At 36.4% G+C, this 26,317-nt stretch overlaps 1 protein-coding gene across 1 annotated transcript in view; it reads right to left on the bottom strand.

Annotated features, from left to right (window-relative positions):
* Positions 1 to 9,158: 9,158 nt before the first annotated feature.
* The window catches only part of antxr1c (ANTXR cell adhesion molecule 1c), a 32,960-nt gene continuing 15,801 nt past the window's right edge, over positions 9,159 to 26,317 (bottom strand). The window contains exons 15-18 of the mRNA XM_042767096.1: positions 24,438 to 24,536; positions 23,258 to 23,422; positions 23,091 to 23,171; positions 9,159 to 12,194 (exon numbers count right to left, since the gene is read on the bottom strand). Coding sequence (XP_042623030.1) covers positions 11,925 to 12,194; positions 23,091 to 23,171; positions 23,258 to 23,422; positions 24,438 to 24,536 — 615 coding nt within the window. The 3' untranslated portion in view covers positions 9,159 to 11,924. The remainder of the gene's footprint in view (positions 12,195 to 23,090; positions 23,172 to 23,257; positions 23,423 to 24,437; positions 24,537 to 26,317) is intronic.

Raw genomic sequence — 26,317 nt, 5'->3', positions numbered from 1 at the left:
TTTTTATATGATAATACTTTTTCAACAGAATTTTACATTTAATGGCTGTAAATGATCATGTGTTACCACTGAGTAAAGAGTAATACATATTTCCTTACACTTTGAAATCACACATCTTAATAATTATTGTTTAAAACATTTATTTATTTATTATTATTATTATTATTTTTATTATTATTATTATTATTATTCTTTTGGTAAGGTCCAGAAGTAAGGTCCAATTAGTTAAACTTACTTAATGCATAAATTAACAATGAGCAATACATTTATTACAGTCTTTATAAATCTAAATAAATGTAAAATACAAATCTTATTTTGTTCTATATTGTTATTTTGTTAGATCATGTTAGCTCAGGTTCAAATAATATTAGCAAATACAATTTTTGATTTAATTATGTATAATAGTAAATGATGAAATTAACATTAATATGAATTAATATTTTAAAATATTTTTTTTCCTTTGAACTAATGTAGTTAATGTTAACAAATTGTAAATTTTTGTTGCCAAATTTTATTTTTAATATTTTTTAAAATGCACTTATTTTATTTTGTTGTTTTATATATATATATATATATATATATATATATATATATATATATATATATATATACACACATTTATTTATTTATTTATTATTTTTACAAATATCATGAATTATTAATATTATTCTGTTTAGGGAGTCATAGCCATATAGCATTTAGCAATCTATACTAACCTATTGTCAATTCCTCTATGTTTTTGTTGCTTTATTTTGGTTGCATCACTTGTTTTTGATTTGGTGGACAAAATGCTTCAAATAATAAATCTTTGGCACTGCTTTTTTCACTTAAGAAATACAGATTCTACTAAAAAACTTATGAATAAATAATAATCTAGGCTCAACATGAGCATTATGTAATTGACCCACGCACATATTTGGGTATTTCTTTATATGATGAACCCTACAAAAATGAAACACTAACACTCTCTGGATCAGGTTCACTGAAAATAGCCATGAAGTGGTTCCTTACATAACTTCAGCCCTGTTTAGGTTAGGTTAGGATTCAGATCTGCTTGCTAGGCAGTAAAACACAAGAGGACCAGCTGCAGCTCAAAAAAGTCCCTAAACTGGTGAGAATGATGACTAATGAGATAAACGTCTCAGCCAGAAGCAAAAAGCCTGTAAGCAGGAGAAACGAGGAAGTGTGCTGTGTCTCAATGACACATTCATGGCTCCTACACACGAGTAAATACACATTCATGGCGCTGGAGGCCTGGGAAAAAGCCTCCATTGATGTGAACTCACAAGGACCCGTGTGTTCTTCTGTTTCCCGCTTCTAAGAGCTCTGAAGAGAAGGACGTCTTCCCGTCTCTGTCGGCTGCACTGTAGCCGAAGGTCGACCAGATCTGTGTCTTATATATGAAGTCATAAATACATTCTCAGTGTCAGGGTGGTGTGTTCTCAGTTCATTTAGCTGAAGGTTGTGCTTTCCAACCAGTTTTCTGCCTTTTGATTCTGAGGGATTTTTTCTCGACTCAATCTGTTCAGTCAGATGTTGGCTTCGAAATGGACCAATTCGGTTTCCACTTTGGTATTGTTGATTTTTTTGCCTTTTGCCTCACCATAGCACATCTGTGATGAAATCAGCTGGAAGTTGCATAAAGCATCGGTTCTTACCTGGTGGTCCATTCAGTTCTGGGCGTAGACAACAGGGAGAAAAACAAGGCTAAATTCAGATAAATAAGTAACTACACTCTAAAAAACAGCGTTCAGTGTACTCTGTCAATGTGAAGGAATTTTACATGTTGATTGTTTGCATGTGTTTTCTCCCTATTTTGAATTATGCATTGCATTGTGTTGTGTTTTATGTGATTAAATGTAATACCCAGCATCTTTTCGTAAAGTGTAATCTCGCATAGTTAGGACAGCAAAATGTAACTTTTAAAAACACATTATGCATCTTTCAGTAGTGGTGTGAAAAGCTGTATGTCAGAGAATTACAGTGAGGAGACTACGGTGCCCGAGAAGTGCAAAACAGACTTAAAACAAAATAACAGAGTACACATGCAAATCTAAAAAAACAAAATAACAATTCAGAAAACACAACAACAATTCAAAAACATTATAACAAGTCAGAAAACAAAAAAAGGGAGATTTGAAAAATCTGGTTTGTCTGATTTGTCGTTGTGTTTCTGACTTGTTATTTTGTTTTCGAATTTGTCATTGTGTTTCTGACTTGTTATAATGTTTTCTGAATTGTTGTTGTGTATTCTGAATTGTTATTTTGTTTTTTTTAGATTTGCATTTGCATTTGTAATTTGCTATTTTGTTTTCAGAATTGTAATCTGTTTTGCACTTCTTGTCCACCGTAGGAGACGGTAACATTTATGACCAAAAGAGCCATTGTTTACCAAAGCGCCAGCCTGAAAAGTAAATTTTTTTGTGGGCATTGAGCTAAAAAAGCACAATTTATCAAAGTTGTTAGAAATTGTTCCAAATTTTAAATATGCTTGTTAACGCAAACAGACTGTTTTGAAGATTTCTATCGCTAAAACCATTTCTGTCTCATTCAAGTTGACAAGATTGCTATCATACGATATCGTGTTTTGGTGCAAACTCATTTGTATGCCCAAATTAGGCCGGTTTCAACATAGACAGGAAATGAGACCCTGGCTGCATTAAATACCCTTCACTAGAAATGAAAATAGTACGGTAAACAGTTCTGGTACTGTGTTGTAATCTAATATCTGGGTCCTGAAAACATCTTAAAAAGCGTTCACTAACATAAAGCACACTGAGCAGTTCAAGCGCAGCCAGAAGCAATCTGGGATAAAGCTGCCATAAAATGAAAATGCTTCTTCTTTCTCATCTTTGACACACATGTCAAATAAATACAGTAAGTACAGGAATTCGTCTTTGGCAAGTGCAGAAAAAGTGTATGTTGAGAGAGGAGGCTTTATCAAATCAGGAATGGGCTAAAACTCCCTCGGTTTGCTGTAACTGAGCTACTCTGTTTCCTCTTTGGAAATTATGACCGTCTTCCCACCCACATGCTCTGAACGCTCTACATGTGCCTGCAACACGAGCCAATGGGCCGACTAAAGCTGGAACAGGCACCTCTGTGTGGCTGGCAGCAAAAGTTTGCAGTAATGCAGCCTGGATTTCACGATTTTCATGCCGTTTTCCAGAGAGCTACCAAAAACACTCTTTCTTTCAGAAACTACGTCCAAACGCATGGAAGATTTCTTTCAACAAAACCCACCAGGGTTTCATGCTCCGGCTTCCAGTATCAGATTGTGTTTTTCTGTTTTCCCAGCTGGACAGAATAATAATGAGGTCATCATTGCACAGCAGATCTGTTGTGTCTGCCAGTATACATGTGTTATCCTCTGTTTCTGGGGAGACTGGTAAATGCCTCCTGAATTTAGCACAGAAAAAAGGATTTGAAGGTCACAGCTGTTGAGCAGAATGCAGACAGAGATTGAGAACCACCAGCAGGTCTCACAGGTGAACTTAACTCTCCTTTGTAGAAAGATCCAAGCAGAAGAGACAGCTAGAAAGCAGTTGGTGTGTGGGTGGGGGGTCAGTGGAGGAGAGGATGAGGATGAGTGATGAAGGAGAGATAGACTAACAGAATAATCTCGTTTTCTTGTGTGGCGTGTTGCTAAGATTGACACCTGACTCACCCTGCTGCTCAGAAAACTGGATTTTTAAATTAAACCCAACTGATTCCAACTTTGATCTTTTTGCTCAGTTTGAAAATGCTTTTATGTAGATTTTTATTTATGCATGTTCCAGTCCCAAATGGTCAGTGTTAAACTATGCAAATCAAAAAAAAAAAAAAAAAAAAATATATATATATATATATATATATATATATATATATATATATATATATATATATATATATATATATAATATTTTGCAATTAATAAAATGATTTTTACACACATGCACATATAGTGTAACTTTTCAGTCAAGTTATAATTAACTGTATTCAGGACATAAAAAAATGCTAGATTTGAAATTTGTATATATAATATAATATAGTAATCTAAAGAGGGAACTACATTATTTCAATTTTTATTATAATTAATTTGCAATTAATTTAATTAAATATTTAATATCAATATTAAATTATACATGAACTATGTAAAAATTATATATAGTTTTTTAAATATTACAAATATATATTTAGTAATATATTTCTATCTAAATGTTTTGAATTATATTAAAACCTACCATATATTAAATTAAAATTGGCATTAGCTAATGACAAAAGAGTCGACTTCCGTGACTGTCACTATTAATAATGATTTCTCCAAACAGGTTTCCTGAACACACCCCCTGTCTGCCATTGGCCGGCTAAACAGACATTAGTTTAGCAAGTGTTGGTGTGTCAGCCTTGTCAGGGTGTTTTAAAAAAAGTGTGTTTTTATACTGCCACAGAGAGACAATGTTTACACTTTTCATGAGAAATCAGCCAACAAATGAGTTACTTTTGGTTGTTAAAAACCCACACTTTAGCTGTAACTTTGAAAAAGCTGACAAATGTGGCTTGTGTGACTGTGACTCACAGACTGTGACACATTCTGTCCCGGATCAGGCTTATGAGGGACGCATGCCAGTGCGTGGGGTACAGTACATTGGATGCATTTAATCTGGATTAGAGAGGTTTGTAAAGCAGACAGAAATCTCAGTCAGGCCGCAGAGACAGAACATCTGAACCCCTGCAAGCTGCCGGAGCTTTCCGGCCAAATATCAACCACCCACCCACTGATCTCTCACTCTCTTCCTGCTTTCAATCAGAGCTTACTCAAACCAGCAAGCAACTCCGTAGAACTCCCAAAACACATAGCAGTGCACTGAACACCAGTCAGAACACTTTAACATGTTCTAGAATTTTTTGTACTAGTTTAAACATTAGGTAGACACTGAGCAGCTCTGAACTAATGCTAATACACCAGTGAAGTGTAGTAGACAATGGGTGTTTACCTTAATGTTCCCTGCTTTAATTATTTTAAGTGAGTACCTCATGCTGCTTCCAGAGGCCAAATCTGCAGTAATTATGTGTTGTAAAGCACTGACTCCTCTCTGTCCTGTCTGCGCAGACATGTCACTGGCACAAGATAATCAGAGATATACTCTAAACACATACAGTAACTACCCAGGGTTTCCATATGCATTTATTTATTTATTTACTTATTTTAAACAACACTCTTCATCTGACACTTCCTGCTTAGTTTTATGACTGGAAACACCATCTGTTCTGCATTAAGACCTATTATCATGAACTGAAATGCACATGGTTGCATAACATGAACAGTATATCTTCACTCTGAATATACTATTTAGCAAAATTACGTTGAAAATGAATATTCCATCCTCAGTCACTCATCCTCTTACTGTATGATTTGTGTGGCATACAAAAGGAGATGTTTTGCAGAATGATAGATTCGATAATTCATTTCTCATCTAGTTCTTTTGCTTCTCTCATTCTTTTCTCCCCGGCTCTTACGTCCTCTTTAGTGCATTCAGTTCACACAGCAGATCTGGGATCAGATTTCTCTGCTGTTTCTAACATTCTTTCTCATCAAACCCCAAAACCTCGAGTCCGGCCTCAGTCTAGTGTTGAGGTTGACATCTGGAGCGGGGCAGCAGCTCGTCTGCTCTGACCAGCAGGAGTCAGCGTAATCTCTCAGAGTCCGGTGACATGAGAGCGGGGCCCTGCCACAGAGCTCGCCCCCGGGGCCCCGGCGGTCTGCTGCTGCCAGTAAAGGGTGGGAGGAGGAGGAGTGGGAGGAGAAGAGGGTGCCACGTTTGCATGATGGCACATGCAGGCCCAGCCAAACACTTAACTCAGCATGGATTAACAGCTACAGCATTCACTCCCCAACATATTCCGAAAGACATTTAGCTATTGCTACACACACACACACACAAACCCTAACACCAAATTTGCAAATATCTAAGGGGGTTTATTTATATTAGTATCATACAGTGACTTGAATCTATTTTGATTATATTCTGAATTCATCTTGACATTTTTTTTTTTGAGAGGCATGAAGTCAAAAATGTCAGGGTGATATGACTGTTCTGATATTATAATGCAGAAAAACGTTTATTAAAATAACTTTAATTATTATTATTTTAAAGTTTTGTAACTTAAAATATAAGAAAATTATTTATCAAGATCAAGTCTCTTAAAATATCAGATAATTTGATCTTTTTATGACTAGAAAAGGTTAGTTGAGAAAATGTCAGTTGGTGCGACTTTTGTAATAACCTTATTTATGAATGAATAATTTACTATATTTGGGGAAAAAATTTAAATATTAAGATCTAAGATTTTATGGTTATACCATGTGACATTTTTACCGTCTTTAAATTTAAACATTTATTGAACATTATATAAATATTAAAATAAAACAAACGTGCAGACAAGAAATGGCATCACAGCCATTTGTCAAGATTTTATCATATAATTCAACCTTCTTATGACAAGCCAAGGTTAGTTTAGAAAATGTCATGTGAAGAGCACTCACATTCCTAGTAAGGGTTTCTGCTGGGTTCATGTCATGCCTTGATTACAGTGTTTTCACTCCAAAACGTCTCGTCAGACTACACTCACGTCGAAGGCCTATACTTGTCTTCTGCGCTCCGTCTGTCCTCACAAATTGCTTTGGCTAACCGAGAAACATCTGTGTCTTTGTGTGTTACCTTGGAGACAAGGGCATCCAAATACTCGGAATAAGGAGTGCAGGAGTGGCGCGGGGAAGGTTCGCCGAGGGAAGTTCAGATGGGGTTGCAATGTGAGAATGGCTCCGAAAAGCCTGACAATCAGCACATTCCCTTGGCCCGGGGTTTTTGAGCAGAAAAATATCACAGACTGTCGGTGGACGCGGTCAGGCTGTGCATAAACAAAGACAAGGGGGGATTTACGGCTCGGGCTGCTGCGTGTGACCACAGGCGTAGGAGGAGAGCGAGTTTCATCACCGTGTCACCTTATTATCGCCGTCTGCAAACACAGGCCTCACATTCTGCAACCGGAAAAAATAACGGCTTGCTATTGTGTCATTTTGAGAAGCTAAATTACCAGCAAGCTTTCTTTCTTTGTCATTTTTAAAGCCCAAATTCCCTGTTTGCTATCCTTTGGAACAACACATTTTCAAATAATGGTTATTTAATCGCTTCCAGTTTTGCATCAAGGGCAAAGCTGCAGTATAACACACAGAGCTCGTAAATCACTGGGCTATTAAGACTTTTGTATGACGCACCGTTAGGATTTTAAGAAATGTGAGTGTGTGTGTGTGTGTGTGTGTGTGTGTGTTTATAAGGCAGATATTTGTTACGATGCCAAAACCTCAAAGCCCTTTTCAGACACGCTAAAGATATGCAAAAGGAGCAAACTTTCCAAGGTCATCTTTTTCAGCACATAGGAAGTGAAATAGAGACATACAGCAGTTAAAAAATTCAGTTCCCTGCGGTTATTTTTGGTGTTATTGTTTTGGGATTTTTATTTTTCTTTAAATTAACCTCTAGATTTGAAGTGAATTTATTTTAATGTATAAGAGAAAGTGTCTTGATTGATTGATTGATTTAAACTGTTATCTTTCATGGTCCTGACTGAGGTCTGATCATTTTGTTTAAGTACAGAAGTTTCAAATAATAATTTAATAATTCAATTTAAATACATATTTTTTTATTTTTATAAATAGGTTTTGTCTGCCAAATCAAGGTCATGTGGTTAAAGAAAAAAAAAGTACATCACAGAGATGACCCCTTGGTCAGTGATATTTTTGAATTAATAATTCATGATATTATGCTTATGCTTATGGAACACATTTTACAGAACAAGCGCATGTCCATATTCCTTCACTCTCTGAAAGCGTCTGTTCTCGCACCTGTGCTGCTGTCTGAGTTTATCATCTGCCTACACAGCACATGTGTGTTCACCCCGCCTCATTCCCAGTGTTCCCAGAATTCCAGAGCGGAAAACACCTCCTATTGCTCACCCTCTTCCTACAGAGGGCTGCTCTTCCCCAGTTCTTCTCATGTAGCGGATTGATGCCTCCACCATCTGCTTATGACATTTATACATGTACAGTTGCTGCACAAAATATTTGCACATTTTGGTCACATTCAGAGTTATTACCGTGAACTAAAATTAAAAGCAGTAGTTGCCAAGACAACATTTCTCGGTTTAATTTAGTTTGTGTAAAAATAACTGACTAAATAAGCTAAAAATTAAAATTGAATTAAAAACTATATAGATGTGTTTTTAAAAGAACACAACATTACATAAAGTTTAACTAAAATTAAAATGAGAACCGAAACTATAAAAAAATTAAATTCATAATAATTCAAAATATTAACAAAAACTGTAATAGTATATCATTGATACTAAAATAATACTGAAACAAAATACCTTACCTGACCTTATTTATGTATTTAATTTTATTTTTTATTGTAACCGTTCATTTTAACCTTATAATATTATGTTATGGGTTAATTTTACCCATTTTACCCAACTTTTTTTTTTTTTACTTTTTCTCAGTTAGGGTCATGAAAATGCCTGTGAAAAGTTGACAGTCTGAAGTAAATATTTCCTGTTTTCACCTGTCTTTTTTTCATAGTGTGATTTTTATTTTTATGAATTGTATTGGTTCCAAAGTCCACCATTAAAAACTGTACGCATTTTTATTTTAATAAATATAATATAATATAAGACAAATACCTTCAATATATTCCAAAATGTGTGCCAGGTTTTAAGTTTCAAGTTACTTCATCCTCATTCTTCCATCATATTCTGTTTCCATTTAGGAAAACCCTTGTCTGATCAACATTTACCCCTCGTCTCACTTTTAATTTCCCTTGGATTATTGTCTAAAAGTACAAGATATGATTTGTACAGTCCTTGCTGGGAAACCCAAAGTAGATTTAGTGGACTGTGAACCTGCTATGAGGGTCAGCGAGAGGTGAAGCTATCAAACTCATTTTATTTTTTTTTTGTCTATATTTATACTGAAAGGTTTGCATTGCAAAAGCCATCCTTATCAAAACAAACGATCTCCAATGGCCACAAAAACAGCTTTAAGTGATTATTTCAGTCTTAGGGAGGGTCTTGTGAGCAGTTACACTTTATTAGAAGGTTTACCAATAACCAGACGAATGCAGTGAAAGCTTGAAAGTTGACCTTTAATAATACTGTGAAAAAGAAAACTTTATGAGCCTTTCAATAGATGCTTCAGTATTGTTGTTAATACACTTACTACATCATAACACAATATAACTGTGAATTATAATTCTGGTATCAACTTTGTGTGTGGAATAGTACAGATCACAATGTTTCAAATGATTGCCACAACAAATAAGACAAAACAAAAGCACAAAACTATTGCATCACACTGCAGCTGTTGCCTTCAATAGCTTCGGTTTGGTCCAGATTATATCTCATTTTAATAACTGGGAGAAGTTAAAGTTTTTGCTTGTTCACAGCTGAGCACTAGTTCACTTTCATGGCAAAATGGGGAGAATGTGAAAACAAAATTCATGCACCAATCTTTTTATTACAACAGAAGTATAAACAGAGCTACTGTATCTTACTTGAATGACGTATAAAAAAGTAATTAAAAACAAAACAAAACAAACACATAGAAGGCACTGGCTGTTATCTGAGGCTAAGTGATTTTTTTATTTTAATATTTTTTTTTTTTTGGTTTCATGCACAGTGTCCTGTTTGTAACAGAGGACACCTTGTCATATTCAAGTACCTTCCTTTAGGTGTGGGGATAATAAATTAAATGCTGTGAACTGCCCTGCAGTTGCAATATGTTTGATGATGAAACGCAATATCGACATACGTACAGTACAGCTGTGGAATACAGAAAAGATGACGAGAACTGACCTGACTTCGCATTTAGAGGTTCAACCTTTACAAAAATCAAACTTGATTTCATGAAACCCGTCAAGATCATGCCTGGATCATTAAAAAAAATAAAATTGCATTTAGGACACCCTCTTGATTCTCATTACCATAATGCAAAAAAAAAAAAAAATCAAATTTATATCTTTTTAAAATTCTATTTAGTATTTATACATCATGATAATATTTGTTGTACTTACTTTAATATATGCAGATATTAATATTGTATTATACATTTATGGAAGCTTGTTTCTGCCACAAGATAAAAAAATAAAAAAGGCAATTGCAACTTTTTATCTTACAATTCTGAATTCATATCTCACAATTGTGTCTTTGCAGTCAGAATGGAAAAATATAAAGTCAGAATGGCAAGATATAAACTTGCAATCCTGAAAAGAAAAATCAGAACTGTAAGATGAAAAGTCACAATTTTTTATAATTTTTTTAATTCCGTGGTGGAAGCAAAAAAAAAAAAAAAAAAAAAAAAGGGAAAAAATTCTGAATTCTGAGGGACAAAAAAAGTCAGAATTTCGTGATGCAAACTTGAAATTGCACAGGTCTGACAATTTTTCCAGAGTCTGAATTTTGAGATAAATATATGCAGTTATCTTTTTTTATTGTTTATTCAGTGTCAAAAACATTTGCATACATATTTCTTGATTTATTACATAGAATGTCTCATACACCTGAATCATTTTTAGGTGTTGGACAAAAGTACAGTATAAACTCAAAAAAAAAACAAAAAACAAAAAAAACATCCAAAATCCCACACAATAACGAAACTTGAATTATTACGAAACGCTGATAATAAAACATCGTAATGATGCAATTTTGAGAAGTGTATTACAATACTGATAATTTAATAAAAATAATTGAGAATAATGGTAATTAAATAATAATAATAAAAAAAAACTAATCTTGATGCATGACAGTAATGAGAATTTGGGGTTTAAATGCGCGTAATTGACTTGAAAATAATGCCATAATGGAAAAAAAAATCTACATTTCTTTTTATTGTTTCTTTTTTTTCTTTTAATTTCATTGTGAAATGTGACCTGGACATGTTTTCATGACATTCACCCACACTGTAAAATGCGGTAACCTGCAATTGTTACCTTAAAGGGCCATTTTTACCAGATTTAACCCATAACAATGAGTTGTGTTGATATAGATGCATGTATTTAGGTTGATTCAGTAATGCTAAATTCTATTCTATGATTTGAACAAAACCATTAAATGTCGATTTTTAGGTTCCCATTATTTTTTCTCAGTGCAGATAAAGATCTGGAATAAAATCGAACCCATTCTTGAATCCCACTTTTGCACCTTCGAGAATCTGTCAGAATTCCAGCAACCGCGTGATTTGAGACGAACCCTGCACATCAGCCGTACCTAAACGAAGGAACTTGTGACATACGAAGACATTAATCCTGAATCTACAGTAAAAGAAACCATCCGACCCTGCCTCTACGCATTCATCACTTGCGTTCATCTGACATTTTGACGTGCGATGATATTCCCCTTTGAACAGGATCAGAGACTCACCTGAGAGAACCTGCAACTCAACAACTGTTGTAAAATCGGCAACTCAACACTGAATAAACAAAAATCTAAATATTAGAGAGGCACTAACAATATAACATAGCATCTAATACTGGTTACTTTGGACATTTTGGCATGATATCAGAAGCTCATAGGATTCATATGTGCTTTAAAATACTCTGTACATGAACGCAAAGGGAATAATCTGTCCAGCCTCAATAAAAAAAGAGCAGAAAGCTGAAAACGGTCTCTCTTAATCTGCGTATGGAAAACTCAGTAGTTGAATTTTTGTCACGACAGTTAATTCTTTTTGCTTTTCTTACTTTTTTTTTTTTTTTTTTGCTGTCCAGCAACAAACTACACACCACATCCTAATCGAACCTGACTGATAAATACCGCGTGCATTTTTTGGTGAGAGGAGCATTTATTTGGCTGTAAGGATGAATTGCACTGGAGGTGGACGCTGGATCTTTTTCTCATGGTCTGCCGGCGAGGCTCGGGGGGGCGCGTGACGGAGGGGGACAGGGCGGTCCTGGCGGGACGCGGGCGGGCGGGGGTCCCGGCGGAGGCTGGGGCAGTGGCGGTCCTCTCGGAGGCGGGCTGTTTGGAGGGGAGGTGACGGGGCTGGGATCGGCCTGGTAGTCTGGTGGAGGTGGAGGTGGGCTTTGAGCTCGAGGAGGAGCTTTGGCTGCCGCCGCCGCCGCTGCCGCCTCCTCTTTGACTCGTGTAAAGTTAATACATCGACCCTGAGGAGAGAACAAGAAGCGTGTCACATCGCTGAGGTCATCCGCTCTGCTGAAGGTGGACACTTTCCAATATGCAAGCATTACTTTAATCCTGTTTTCCAGAATGTGTGGCAATGACGCCCAAATCTGAGCCACACACACACACACACACACACACACACACACACACACACACACACACACACACACACCCACCCACCCACACACACACACACACACACACACAAACACACTGTGACGGGACAGATTATGCTCCGTCACGGCAGATATTTCTGCCAATGGACAACGGATCATTATTGTCATGAATTAAAACATTTTATGGTACTTGGACATTTATCTTTACTTTGAAGGGACAGTTGTTATTTGAAATGCATGTATACACAATGTATTTCGTAATGCTCATGCAGTTATGCCTTTGTTTGATTGTGTGCACCAATTAAATAGAGTGAGCTGCAGGGAGAACACGATGTTAAAAACTATCTATGAATTACATGTGTTAATCAGTTAAAGTGTAAAGTTTCATCTGTCCAAATAACCACTCTTCAAACCGTTTTCTATTTTGTAAAATGTCATTTATTTGATAGACATTTGTTAACATGATTACATCGTCTTACCATGATCTCTTCTTCGCGGTTGGTTGTTCTTGGGTCTCACTGCGGAAGCACGCCCCTAGTGAGTACCTATGTATATACACGCTGCCTGAAAAGAGTATTTGTTATGAATTCACTGATTGCTGTTTGTTTTTTTCTTCCATTATGTTTATTGAAGAGGGTAAATTTGTAAGTCTCACTTTGTGTGGTTTAAACCCTCAGATTGTGGTAATTTGTTATCTTTAGTGTATTTTTTCAGATTTTATTAAATTGTATAACCCCCTGATGATGATGTAATGGTTTAGGCCAATTTGAGTGGCGGGAGTTGACGCTATTTAAGAAGTCCGTTCAGTATTAAAGGGGTTGGGCATGCAAGCGGACGGCTGTAATTTGTCTTTGTCACCTGAGTGACTTTGTACCGGCTAGAAAGAAGCCAACTTTGTATATGATAATTTTTGAAAGATTTTTTTTTTTTTTTTTTGTTATTTTTATTTTATTTTATTTTTTTGACTCACATGTCAGTTTGTTTTTGGTTTCTCCAGTTTAGTCATTTATTATGTCTTATTATGGATTTTTGTCTTGCTTTTGGCCTTATTTGGGAAAATAAAGATCCCATCATCTTTGAATGTGAATTCTCCTCGTTCTTGAATGTGCTGAAACATCTACCTCTTGACTCCTAAATTCGACCATCCTACGACATATGGTGGCAGCGGTGGGATCCAGTGGTTAAGAGGTCGCACATTCTTGTAAATGATATGGCAACACGAGGGCGTGGTCAACCAAAAGGCGATCCTACAAAAGTGCCTGAGACCCCTAAGGTACCATCTACTGTGCAGGATGCTGAAAATACTACGGCTGCAGTGCAACCTGATGCCAGTAGGCCACCGTCAACAGCTCTGGAAGAGCGTACAGACAGCCTGGAGGCGACATTGAGATCCTTTATGCATTCACAGCAAAAGCAGCAGGACCGATGGGAAGCAGAAACTCAGCGACAAGAACAAAGGTGGAAGACACTCTCTCATCAGTTTCAACAGTTACAGACTTTGGTGAGCACCAAACGACCTGATCAAACACCATCTGGACAAACCTCTGCCCAGTTGCAGGATCCTGTTTCACCGACGCACAGTACTGAAGTACCCTTTTTGTCCAGGCATGATTCTAACAGTCCTGTTCCTGATATTCCTAGTCAAGGTACACCTTTCCCACCTGTACATATGGGATGGACTGCACCTAAGATGCCTTCGTTTGATGAGGAGGATGATATTGAACATTATTTAACCACATTCGAAAGAATTGCATTGGCTAGTCAATGGCCAATGGACATGTGGGCTCTTTATCTAGTGCCTTTGCTTAGAGGTAAAGCCCGTGCTGCATATGTGGCGATGGACATTATTGATAGCAGAGACTATGTAAAAGTTAAACAGGCCATTCTGAGAAAGATGGAGATTAATGCTGAAACGTATCGCCTCGGGTTCCGCTCCATGTCCATTCGGGAGGGGGAGACTGCAAGAGAGCTGCAAAGCAGACTTAAAGATTTGTATGAGAAATGGCTCAATCCCAAACAAAAATCCAAAGAGGAAATTGGCGAACAAATTATTCTGGAGCAGTTTTTGCGGATGTTAAATCCAGAATTAAGAGTCTGGGTAAAAGAACACAAATCCTCAAACCTCTAAAGAAGCCGCAGACTTAGCTGAGACATTCATTGCAGCTCGTCGAACCAGCAAAGGTTACCAGCTGGGTACTCAAGGTAGTGGAGGGAAACCCCAAGGTCCACCACGAGACACCAAGAAGCCATCATACGGTAAGTCTGCGGGTGATGCTAGGGTGTTTAATCGGTCCAATAGTTTCCCTTCCCAGAATAGCGCTGCTGTAAGACCTAAGGTTATTTGTCACAGTTGTGGCCAACCTGGCCATATTAAGCCTGAATGTCCAGTTAATAAGGTTACAGACTCTAGACTGTTTTTTTGTCCAGGTTCTAGGGATGTTAGATCAGTGATGTCTACTGACGCAATAGTTCCTGTAAAGGTGAAGGGGAAAACTTGGCAGGCTCTTATTGATTCTGGTAGTAGTCAGACCTTCATCCGTAGAGCATGTTTGTTCCCAGAAGAAGTCACTAATATAGGCAAAATAAGAGTCAGGTGTATTCATGGCGATGAGACCGAGTACCCTACTGTAAGTACTACAATTGAAATTCAGGGACAAAAGTACCTGTTGACTGTTGGTGTTATGGATACTTGCCCCTATCCAGTTATTTTAGGGCAGGATGTTCCGGTGTTAGCAGAGCTGTTGCAAGGATGTGAGGTTACCGCTCAGAGCTATGTGACAACTCGAGCTCAGGCTAGAGAGCATTTGGATCAGTCATGGGGAGTATTGCCATATGCTTGTGAACAGACAAGGGAGAGGGTAAAGAAGACGAAATCTCAAAAGCGTAGGGACAAAGTCAGAGGAACGTCATTTCAAGAGCAGTTGATGTATCCACCCTTGAATGATAGTGACATAGAGGTAGTGGATATTGCAAAGTTGCAAAGGGAAGACATTACTCTTGGTTCTTGTTATAAAGATGTCAAAACCTACGAGGAAGCGCTTAGGGAGAAAGAAGATGGGAATGTATGTTTTGCAATGAGGAATGGCAAACTGGTAAGGGTGAGTGTTGATACAGAACAGTTGGTAGTCCCTGAGATTCTTAGGACCCGAGTCTTGCACTTAGGACACAGTATTCCCTGGGCAGGTCATCTTGGTCAAGAGAAAACTGAAGAACGGATAGGTAGCAAATTTTACTGGCCAGGGTTGCATAGAGCTGTGGTAGAGTACTGTAAGTCGTGCCCTGAATGCCAACTTGTAGTTCGCTCCAAGAGAGGGATGAAAGCTCCTTTGATCAATCTACCAGTTATTGATATACCTTTCACTCGCATAGCTATGGATGTAGTAGGCCCGTTAGAAAAAAGCAGAGGAGGACACCGCTACATTCTGGTAGTATGTGATTATGCTACTCGCTATCCAGAGGCCTTCCCCCTTAGGCATATTAAGGCTAGGCAGGTAGCTAATTGTCTTCTACAGCTATTTTCTAGGGTAGGGATTCCAAAGGAGATTTTGACCGATCAAGGGACCAATTTCAATTCCAAGTTCCTGAAACAGGTTTACACATTGTTAGGAATTCAGGGCATTAAGACCACTCCATATCACCCGCAGACGGATGGCATGGTTGAAAGATTCAATCAGACCCTTAAATCCATGCTAAGGAAGTTTGTTAGTGATTCTGGTGCTGATTGGGACCAGTGGCTCCCATATCTGCTATTCGCTTACAGAGAAGTTCCGCAGGCATCTACTGGTTACTCCCCCTTTGAGCTGCTTTATGGACGAGAAGTAAGAGGTCCACTGGATGTTCTGCGCGAGAGCTGGGAGGGAGACGCCTCCCAACAGCAAACGAACATTGTAAGCTATGTGTTAAAGATGAGGGAGAAACTGGACCAGCTCAGTACTTTAGCTCATGACAATCAAATCCGGTCACAGTCCCGCCAGAAAACCTGGTATGACCGTAATGCCCGTCTCCGAACCTTTCAACCTGGGCAAAAGGTGCTCCTATTGTTGCCTTCTTCTGAGAGTAGCTTGTTGGCAAAGTGGCAAGGCCCCTTTGAGGTGCTTCGTAAGTTGGGGCAGGTCACCTACGAAATTGCCATGCCGGGACGACGTCAACCACAGCAAGTCTTCCATGTGAACCTATTAAAGCAATGGAATGAGCGGTCTGTACCTATTAATGAGCAGAGATGGGCCTGTGTAGTGGAGGAGGAAGAAGAACTCAAAGAACAGTATTTCCCTACCACTAAAGGTAAAAGTGTCTTTCCCTCAGTTGCTCACCTGTCATCTGAACATCAGAAGGAGCTGCTGCATATTATTCCCAAGGCGTTGTTCCGGGAAGAACCGGGAAGAACAGAGCTCATTACCCATGACATTCGACTGAAATCTGCTGGACCCATCCGACAGACTACTTGTAGGGTACCGGCACGTCTCATACCTGCCCTGAAGCAGGAAGTGCAAGTCATGTTGGAGATGGGGATCATTGAACCTTCCCATAGTGAGTGGTGTAGCCCGGTGGTCCTGGTCCCAAAAAAGGATGGGGGACTACGCTTCTGTGTAGATTTCTCCAAACTTAATAGCATCTCTGCCTTCGATCCCTATCCAATGCCCAGGGTGGATGAGTTAGTCGAACGACTAGGAAAGGCACGGTACCTCAGTACTCTTGATTTATGTAAAGGGTATTGGCAAGTCCCCTTGGCTCCAGAGGCTCGAGAGCTAACGGCTTTCCGTGCACCAAGTGGGCTATTCCATTTTAACGTTATGCCGTTTGGCCTTCATGGGGCCGCAGCTACCTTTCAACGTCTTATGGACCAGGTCTTGAGGGGAGCTGAAGAATTTTCTGCAGCTTACATTGATGATGTTGTCATCTTTAGCACTTCTTGGGATGAGCATCTAAGACATCTGAGGGATGTCTTCAGACGGATTCGTCAGGCGGGGCTTGTAGTCAATGCAAGTAAGTGCCAATTGGCTCAGGCCGAAGTGTATTACTTGGGATATATCTTGGGAGGAGGTACCATCAAGCCCCAAGTCAGTAAAGTGAGTGCAATCCGTGACTGTCAACCACCCACTACAAAAAAGGGGAGTACGTTCTTTCTTGGGTTTAGTGGGGTGGTATCGTCGATTTATTCCCCATTTTTCTAGCAGAGCCACGGCACTATCTGAGTTGACAAAGAAGTCAAGTCCTAACAAAGTAGTCTGGACTGAAACGTGTGATCAAGCTTTCCAGGACTTAAAGAAGAGTATGTGCCAAGGGCCTGTCCTACAAAGTCCCGACTTTGAACTACCATTTACTGTCCAAACTGATGCTTCAGGAGTTGGTTTGGGGGCAGTATTATTGCAAGGGGAAGGTGTGGACAGAAAGCCCGTCCAGTACATTAGCCGTAAACTGTTTCCTCGTGAGACCAGATATTCCACAGTGGAAAAACAGTGTCTGGCCATGAAATGGGCATTAGATACTTTGAAATATTATCTCTTGGGGAAGGAATTTGTTCTGGAGACAGATCATCGAGCCTTGCAGTGGCTGCATCGAATGAGAGATAGTAATGCTAGGATCACCAGGTGGCATCTGTCTCTTCAGCCCTACAAGTTTGTGGTAAAGTTTCGGGCAGGAAAGGACAATGTGCTTGCAGACTTTTTATCCCACCGCTATGTGGAGTAATTTCCGTAAGGGGGAGGGAATGTGACGGGACAGATTATGCTCCGTCACGGCAGATATTTCTGCCAATGGACAACGGATCATTATTGTCATGAATTAAAACATTTTATGGTACTTGGACATTTATCTTTACTTTGAAAGGACAGTTGTTATTTGAAATGCATGTATACACAATGTATTTCGTAATGCTCATGCAGTTATGCCTTTGTTTGATTGTGTGCACCAATTAAATAGAGTGAGCTGCAGGGAGAACACGATGTTAAAAACTATCTATGAATTACATGTGTTAATCAGTTAAAGTGTAAAGTTTCATCTGTCCAAATAACCACTCTTCAAACCGTTTTCTATTTTGTAAAGTGTCATTTATTTGATAGACATTTGTTAACATGATTACATCTTCTTACCATGATCTCTTCTTCGCGGTTGGTTGTTCTTGGGTCTCACTGCGGAAGCGCGCCCCTAGTGAGTACCTATGTATATACACGCTGCCTGAAAAGAGTATTTGTTATGAATTCACTGATTGCTGTTTGTTTTTTTTCTTCCATTATGTTTATTGAAGAGGGTAAATTTGTAAGTCTCACTTTGTGTGGTTTAAACCCTCAGATTGTGGTAATTTGTTATCTTTAGTATTTTTTTTCAGATTTTATTAAATTGTATAACCCCCTGATGATGATGTAATGGTTTAGGCCAATTTGAGTGGCGGGAGTTGACGCTATTTAAGAAGTCCGTTCAGTATTAAAGGGGTTGGGCATGCAAGCCGGACGGCTGTAATTTTGTCTTTGTCACCTGAGTGACTTTGTACCGGCTAGAAAGAAGCCAACTTTGTATATGATAATTTTTGAAAGATTTTTTTTTTTTTTTTTTTTTTTTTTTTTTTTTTTTTTTTTTTTGATGACTCACATGTCAGTTTTTTTTTGGTTTCTCCAGTTTAGTCATTTATTATGTCTTATTATGGATTTTTTGTCTTGCTTTTGGCCTTATTTTGGGAAAATAAAGATCCCATCATCTTTGAATGTGAATTCTCCTCGTTCTTGAATGTGCTGAAACATCTACCTCTTGACTCCTAAATTCGACCATCCTACGACACACACACACACACACTCACACACACACACAAACACACACACACACAAACACACACACACACACACACACACACACACACACACACACACACACACACACACACACACACACACACACACACAGAAGATCTTGCGAACTGGCTGAAGCTCTGTGAAAACCACGGATGAAATCACCCAGAATTGTATATTATGCATCATGGAAAGACTCTGCAAGTGCTCCATAACCTCAAACCCTGCTCGAAAAAACGCCTGGACACCTTTAAACCAGTTATTATAGTTACCTACAACTAAAACCAGCTAGTTGTCATTTCTTAATTTATTCATTTATTCAAGTTGATCTTGATGTACTACAAAAAAAAAATAAAAATATTGCTAAAACTTTAACCAAAATTCAAATGTCAACAGAAATATATATATATATTTTTTTTAATATTATAATAGTATCCCAGTAGTACTGATATAACACTAAATTTAAACTAAATTTGATAAATAGTTAATATAATGACTATTATTAAATTCAACATGAAATTAAACTATTTTAATTTATTTTAATTGGCCTATTTACTTTCCTAATAAATATTTCTAGTATTATTTTATTTAAAATTCTTAACACATTTAATATAATGAAAAAGCTAACATGCAATCAAAAGTAGAGTCTTTTAATAATCTAAAAAAAAAAATAATAATAATAATCCACCAAAATACATATTTAATGTTATTTTCACATGTAATAAATTTAGTAATTGAAATGAAAGATGAAATCAAAACTATTTTGGTTTATTGTGCACAGTTACATTATCGTTATTATACTTGTTTATTATTATATTACGTATAAAAATATGAAACAAATATTTATACACCTATATATATATATATATATATATATATATATATATATATATATATATGAAACATTATTTTCATATGTAATAAAATAAATATAATCACTGAAATAAAAGATCAAATCAAATATTATTAATTTCCTTTCATAACGTGACATACAGAATGATATTTGTTATATTACATATGAAAATAATATTACATGTACATTTAGGTACTATTATTAGGTACTTATATTTACATGCACTGTAAGTCGCTTTGGATAAAAGCGTCTGCTAAATGCATACATTTAATTTAATTTACGTGGATTTTCTGCTCAAATATTTAATACATTTTTAATATTACTTTTCATACTTAATATAATACATCTAATCTTTGAAATCAAAGATGAAATCATAACATATTTACGTTTTATTTTCTTAATAAATATTTAAATATTCTTATTCTGGTATTTAAATATACAATATTCTTTTCAAATGTATTCTAATAAAATCATACATGAAATCAAAACTATTTTATTTACTTTATAAATATTCCTGGCCGTATTGTGCATGATTCATATCTGCATGTTATTCCAAAGACTCTTTATTTTCCTTTTCGTTCCTTTTTGGTCGACATCATCAAGCTCTTTAATTTTCAGCATCCAAACATCGTGATGGAAGAACTGGAGTCCTGCCCTACAGTTCAGTGTTCTGCTTCACTTTACGTCACATTATGAAAGTAAAACGAGTCGTGAATGCCATTTCATGTCAAAACATATTTAAGGCCACATGATGGCCGGCGGAGAAGGTGTTTTGAAGGATGTTTGTTGAGGAAAACGTCCTCCTGAGACATCGGCAGTAAGAGCTGGGGTCGTAAAGCAGTCTGAAGGAAGTCTCAAGACGATGTCGAAGCTGTTTGATGTGGCTGCTGGAGACGGAGGAGGGGGCAAACGCAAACCTACAGGCTTGACGTCAGAGCTCCTGGGACAGCCAGAGGAAAGCTGATCCCTGTGCATTATGGGACACACAGGCATGAGCAAGAGAGCTTAACCAGGGTACAAATGAGAAAAACAGGCCGAGGACAGATAATGATACACTATAGAAGACGTATGCACACACACTAACCAAAAGAACGCAAGCGAAACTACATTAAACCCTGGAAAAAGTGCTCGCCTCCACTCCAAACACACAAGGTACAGCCAAAACCTGAGGACTGTACAGAAAGAGTGAAAGTGACAGGAACTTGCTCGTTTAAGACAGAGACAAATTCTATTACGTGAGGGAACGAAACTTGAACCATGACCTTGTTTTCAACTTTTCACAGCAGATGCACTGATGGATATATTTTATGTGCTCTTTATGCAATTTTAAGAGAGTTTATTTCATTTCTTGTAAGAAAATGTTTTTACAGTTTAAGTATTATATCCCTATTCACAAAATTATTACTGTATTTTTGATCAAATAAATACAGCCTTGGTGAGCAGAGGAGACTTCTTTCAAAACATTATATATATATATATATATATATATATATATATAATATATATATATATATATAATATATATATATATATATATATTATTATAATTAAACAGAAAACTGAGCACATTTTTTCCTTCTTTCACAGCGGAAGCATTGCAGTATTAATTTACAATATTTACAATATTTGACAGGAAATAATGTTGATTTAATTTCTTTTCCATATATGCCTATAGAAAACAGTTATTTAAATCTGTTAAAATATTTCATATATCAGTATTATTTAAGTATTATTGTGATACAATTATAGTATTTTTTTTTTTAATATTTTGAATTATTTTTTTATTTTTGTATTTTTTGCATTATTTTCATTTTAGTTAATTATTTTTGTAATTTTGTTGTGCTTTGTAAGATTCATTAGTTATTGCTTTTTTTTAACACATCAAAGGTTTTTATAAATCTTTATTTCAGTTTAAGTTTTAGTTATTTTAGTTCACGGAGTTAAACTAAATGAAAATAAGAAAAGTTGCTTTGACAACTGCCTGAAATAAAATAAGTATATTTACTATTTTATTACGTTATTATATTATATTATATTATATTATATTATATTATATTATATTATATTATATACTTTATTATATATTTATTATACCACTTTATTATGTTTGTTTTATTTTTTAAGGGTTTTATTTTAGTTTATTACTATAATAACTCTTTTAAAGTCTTGTAAAAGCAGTGCCATGACCTCGTTTTCAACTTATACCGATGCTGTGAGTTCTTCTTCTACGGCAGAAGCACTGCTGGATAAATTTGATGTCCTCTTAAAGCAATTTTAGACAGGAAATGATGCCCGCTTCATTTATTTTCCATACTCAGAAAGAACGAGAAAGAGAGAGAAAGAGAGAGAGAGAGAAAAGAGTCGGTCTGGGCATTTTTCAGCCCTCGCGTCACAAACCACAAAGCAGCAGAGAGGCCCAAGCCATTACAGGACGAGGAGGTGAAAACCATTCCTCCGCGGAGAAACTTTGCGTCATGCAACCTTTCGCTCGAGGCTATTAAATCCAGTCGGGTCAAACACTTGACGAGAAGCACTGTATGCAATGATTACAAATCCCTTAACGGCTCACACTTCCTTCGTTTTCTAAGTTTGGCAGCGGCGAGATTCTCCTAAACATGCAATTCCAGTTAAAACGTTTTTCTGTCACAAATATTGCATGGTTGACCAAGCACCTGGAGACAGTTCGTCTTAAAACGTTGTGTGAAAACTCTAAATCAGATCTGATAACCTATGATTTGACACTGAAAAGTCTGCTCTGCATATGTAAGAGTCAGGCCTTTAAAAACGCAGACTATCTGTCTGGAAAGCATCTACATTTGTGTTTTATTTCATTTTTATGGCTACTGATTTGATGCAGGTGGCAAGCCGTGCCTGTGAAGTTTCTTGGCACCCGTCGGTCTCTGATGGGGTGTTGCTGGTCCAAGCTGACAAATGAAAGGTAAGGAAACGTCTGGCCGAGGCCAAGAGGAATGAGTCAAAAAATCCACAGGACGTGGATTTACGAGGTTCAAATGCCTTGAAAGCTTTCGGGACGGACTGTTTGTTGTTGGAGGATTTTCTTTGACATCACACTTTTGGAAGAAAGATAATGCTAACCCATTAAGACTCTCTGATCATCTAGATACTCACATGATCTCCCGGTTGTGGCCTCATAAGTGAAACTTGATCATATCCACGTCGGAAAAGAGCCAGGATCGCATCGATTTTACCCTGAACAGGAGACAATGACGCTTACATTGTGCTTTGAAGACCACTTACTTCAGTAAACAATAACGACAATGACAAAGCAAGTTTACCCTAATGGGAGAATACCACTTCCTGTCTTGAACTGGCTTCCTGTTTGCTTTTTTGGGCTTGGGTTCAAAGGGTTCGAACTCCTGCTCGGGCATCTTTATGACAGCGTTTTTGGGTTTTTCCAGCTTTGCTCCCTCCTCAGTAGAGCCCTTCCCTCCCCAGCGAACCTGGACCAGAGGCGACAACATCAGATCAGATCTTCTGCAAACACTGAGGTTTGATACTTCACTCCTAGGACACTTTTAGCAACTTGAAATGTAATTATACGATTATATGTTATTTTAGACTTACATGTAATCATTTTTTAGTTATTCAATAAAAGATTTAAGATTTTAGATGCATTTATTTGATCAAAAATACAGGAAAAGCAGTAATATTGTGAAATATTATTACAATTTAAAATAACTGTTTGCTATGTGAATATCTGTTAAAGTGTAATTTATTTCTGTGATGCGCAGCTGTATTTTCAGCATCATTACTCCAGTCTTCAGTGTCACATGATCTTCAGAAATCATTCTAATATGATGATCTGCTGCTCAAGAAACATTTCTGATTATTATCAATGTTGAAAACTGTTGTGATGCACAATATTTTTGTGGAAACGGTGATACACCTTTCAAAGGTTTGGGTTAAAAAAAAATACTTTTACTCTGCAAGGATACATTACATTTAAACTTAATATTCATTCATTAATCATCACAGTTTCCACTAAAATATGCATTAAAAATGGCTTTTAACATTTCAACATTCAATAATAAGAACCATTATAAATAACCGAGCACCAATAATTGATAATAATCAGCATATTAGAATGATTTCTGAAGATCATGTGACACTGAAGACTGGAGTCATGATGCTGAAAATACAGCTGCACATCACAGAAATAAATTACAGTTTACAGTATATTCTCATAGAAAATAGTTATTTGGAATTGTAAAAATATTTAACAATATTGCTGTTTTTACTGTATTTTTGATCAAATAAATGCAGCCTTGAAGAGCAGAAGAGACAAAACATAAAAAAAAAATATTCCTAACCTTTTACTGATATAATATTTATATACTATAATACAATTATTCCTCTTCACTTTATTTAGTAAAGTTCAGAGTGTTATGAATGGGTTATTTCAATAATAATCACATGACACATTTTTCTCAGACTACTTCTTTTGAGGAATCCCACCTCCATTCGTTTAATTCCTCCAACTCCTCGACCGCCGTAATACGACGCGTCCACTGTGGGCCATTTCTTCTTTGGCATCCCATCCTCATCATCTGACTCCTGAAAAGGAAAAACACGTTACATAATTTGAAGAAGCACGGGAGGTACAGAACATCTGCTCGCAGGAGTAAACTGCCAGTGTTTATTTGACATGTTGATGTTGTTATTCTCAAAGTCATCTGGTGGTTTTCATTAGTCTCTTCATGAATCTCACACTTAGACAGTTCAGTTCCTGCTAACTCTGCTGTGGCTTAGATGTTGACATGGGATTGTCTACTGAATACAGATTAAGAGATGAGGCCAATTTATATCTTATAAACTGTAGCTTTTTTTTTACTACAAGCAATTCAATATTTATAGCAGTTAAAGGGATACTCCACCCCAAAATGAAAATTATGTCGTTAATCACTTACCCCCATGTCGTTCCAAACCCGTAAAATATTCATTCGTATGCTCTTCTGTATCATCTGTGCCACAAGGATGTGCTGTTTTCTTTCAAATCAAAGCTAAATACATGTAGAAACAGCGGATCCTTGTGGCGTGGAGGACACAGAAGAGCATACGCAGCATACGGTGATATGGAGAGACACAGAGGAGACCGTTGACAAAGGAATTGTTGAATAAAGTAGTTATTTTTGTTTTCTTCGCTCACAAAATTCTATTCCACACTCTTCATATAACCCAGATTGCACGTCTGATGGCAGATGGAGTATTCTGAAGACGACTTTCATACCTCATGGACCTTGACACTGTTATTTACTTGGCAGTCTATGGGACAGTCACAGGCCTCCAGGTTTTCATCCAAAATATTTTAAATTGTGTTCTGAAGACGAACAGAGCTTTTACGGGTTTGGAACGACATGGAGGTAAGTGATTAATGACAACATTTTCATTTTGAGGTTGAGTATCCCTTTAATCTTCCGTCACACTTACTATAAGTTACTAACTAAAAGAACAAAGCTGACCTCACTAAATAGTATACTTACTAATGAACTAGGGAGCGGATTGAGACACAGCAGTCTAAAAACTTAAAAAATACATCACACTTCTAGTTATCTTTTGTTTTTTTTTACCTCATATCCTTGCCTTCCTAAAATAAAAAGGCAGCTATGTGTATTTATAAAATAAATATATGATAAAAATGTGCAAAATGTGTATATTATGAACAGTATTTACTTTCTACGAAATACTAACTATGGCTGGAAACAGAATTTAAAAAATATTATTAATCTCATCACAAGATTAAATAATATTTAAATAATATTTAAAAATTACATGTAATTTGGGACCGCGGAAGGTAAAATAGTGTAAAACTGATGAATATTACATGACAAAATAATGATTAAATTATTAAAAATTACATTATGTTTATCAGCAAAATGTAAACTGGTGCAAAATGAATGAATATTAATGTTTAAATATTATTTAAAAATTACATGTCATTTCAGAACAGAAATATAAATAATGACAAATTGGGTAAGTTTTTTTTTTTTTTTTACATAATTTATTAATGCTAAATAATTAATTAATGTGTTCTATTTATATCTATCCATATATATGTATTTTGAAATTACATGTTATTTCAGAGCGGAATAAAACTAATGTCAAACTGGGTACTTATTTGCACTTATTTTATTAGAAAATTAATTAATTATATATTATAATATATATATATATATATTTATACAATACATAATGCACAAATCTGTACATATATAAAAATGAATTAATTATTTTTCTTATTATATATATATATATATATATATATATATACACACACAAACACAAAAACTCTATAAAAAAATATATATAGAGAGAGAGAGAGAGTTTTTTTTTTTTTT

The sequence above is a fragment of the Cyprinus carpio genome, chromosome A12, assembly GCF_018340385.1.
Source record: "Cyprinus carpio isolate SPL01 chromosome A12, ASM1834038v1, whole genome shotgun sequence".
NCBI classification, from domain to species: domain Eukaryota; kingdom Metazoa; phylum Chordata; class Actinopteri; order Cypriniformes; family Cyprinidae; genus Cyprinus; species Cyprinus carpio.
This window is presented reverse-complemented; position numbering and strand designations above follow the sequence as displayed.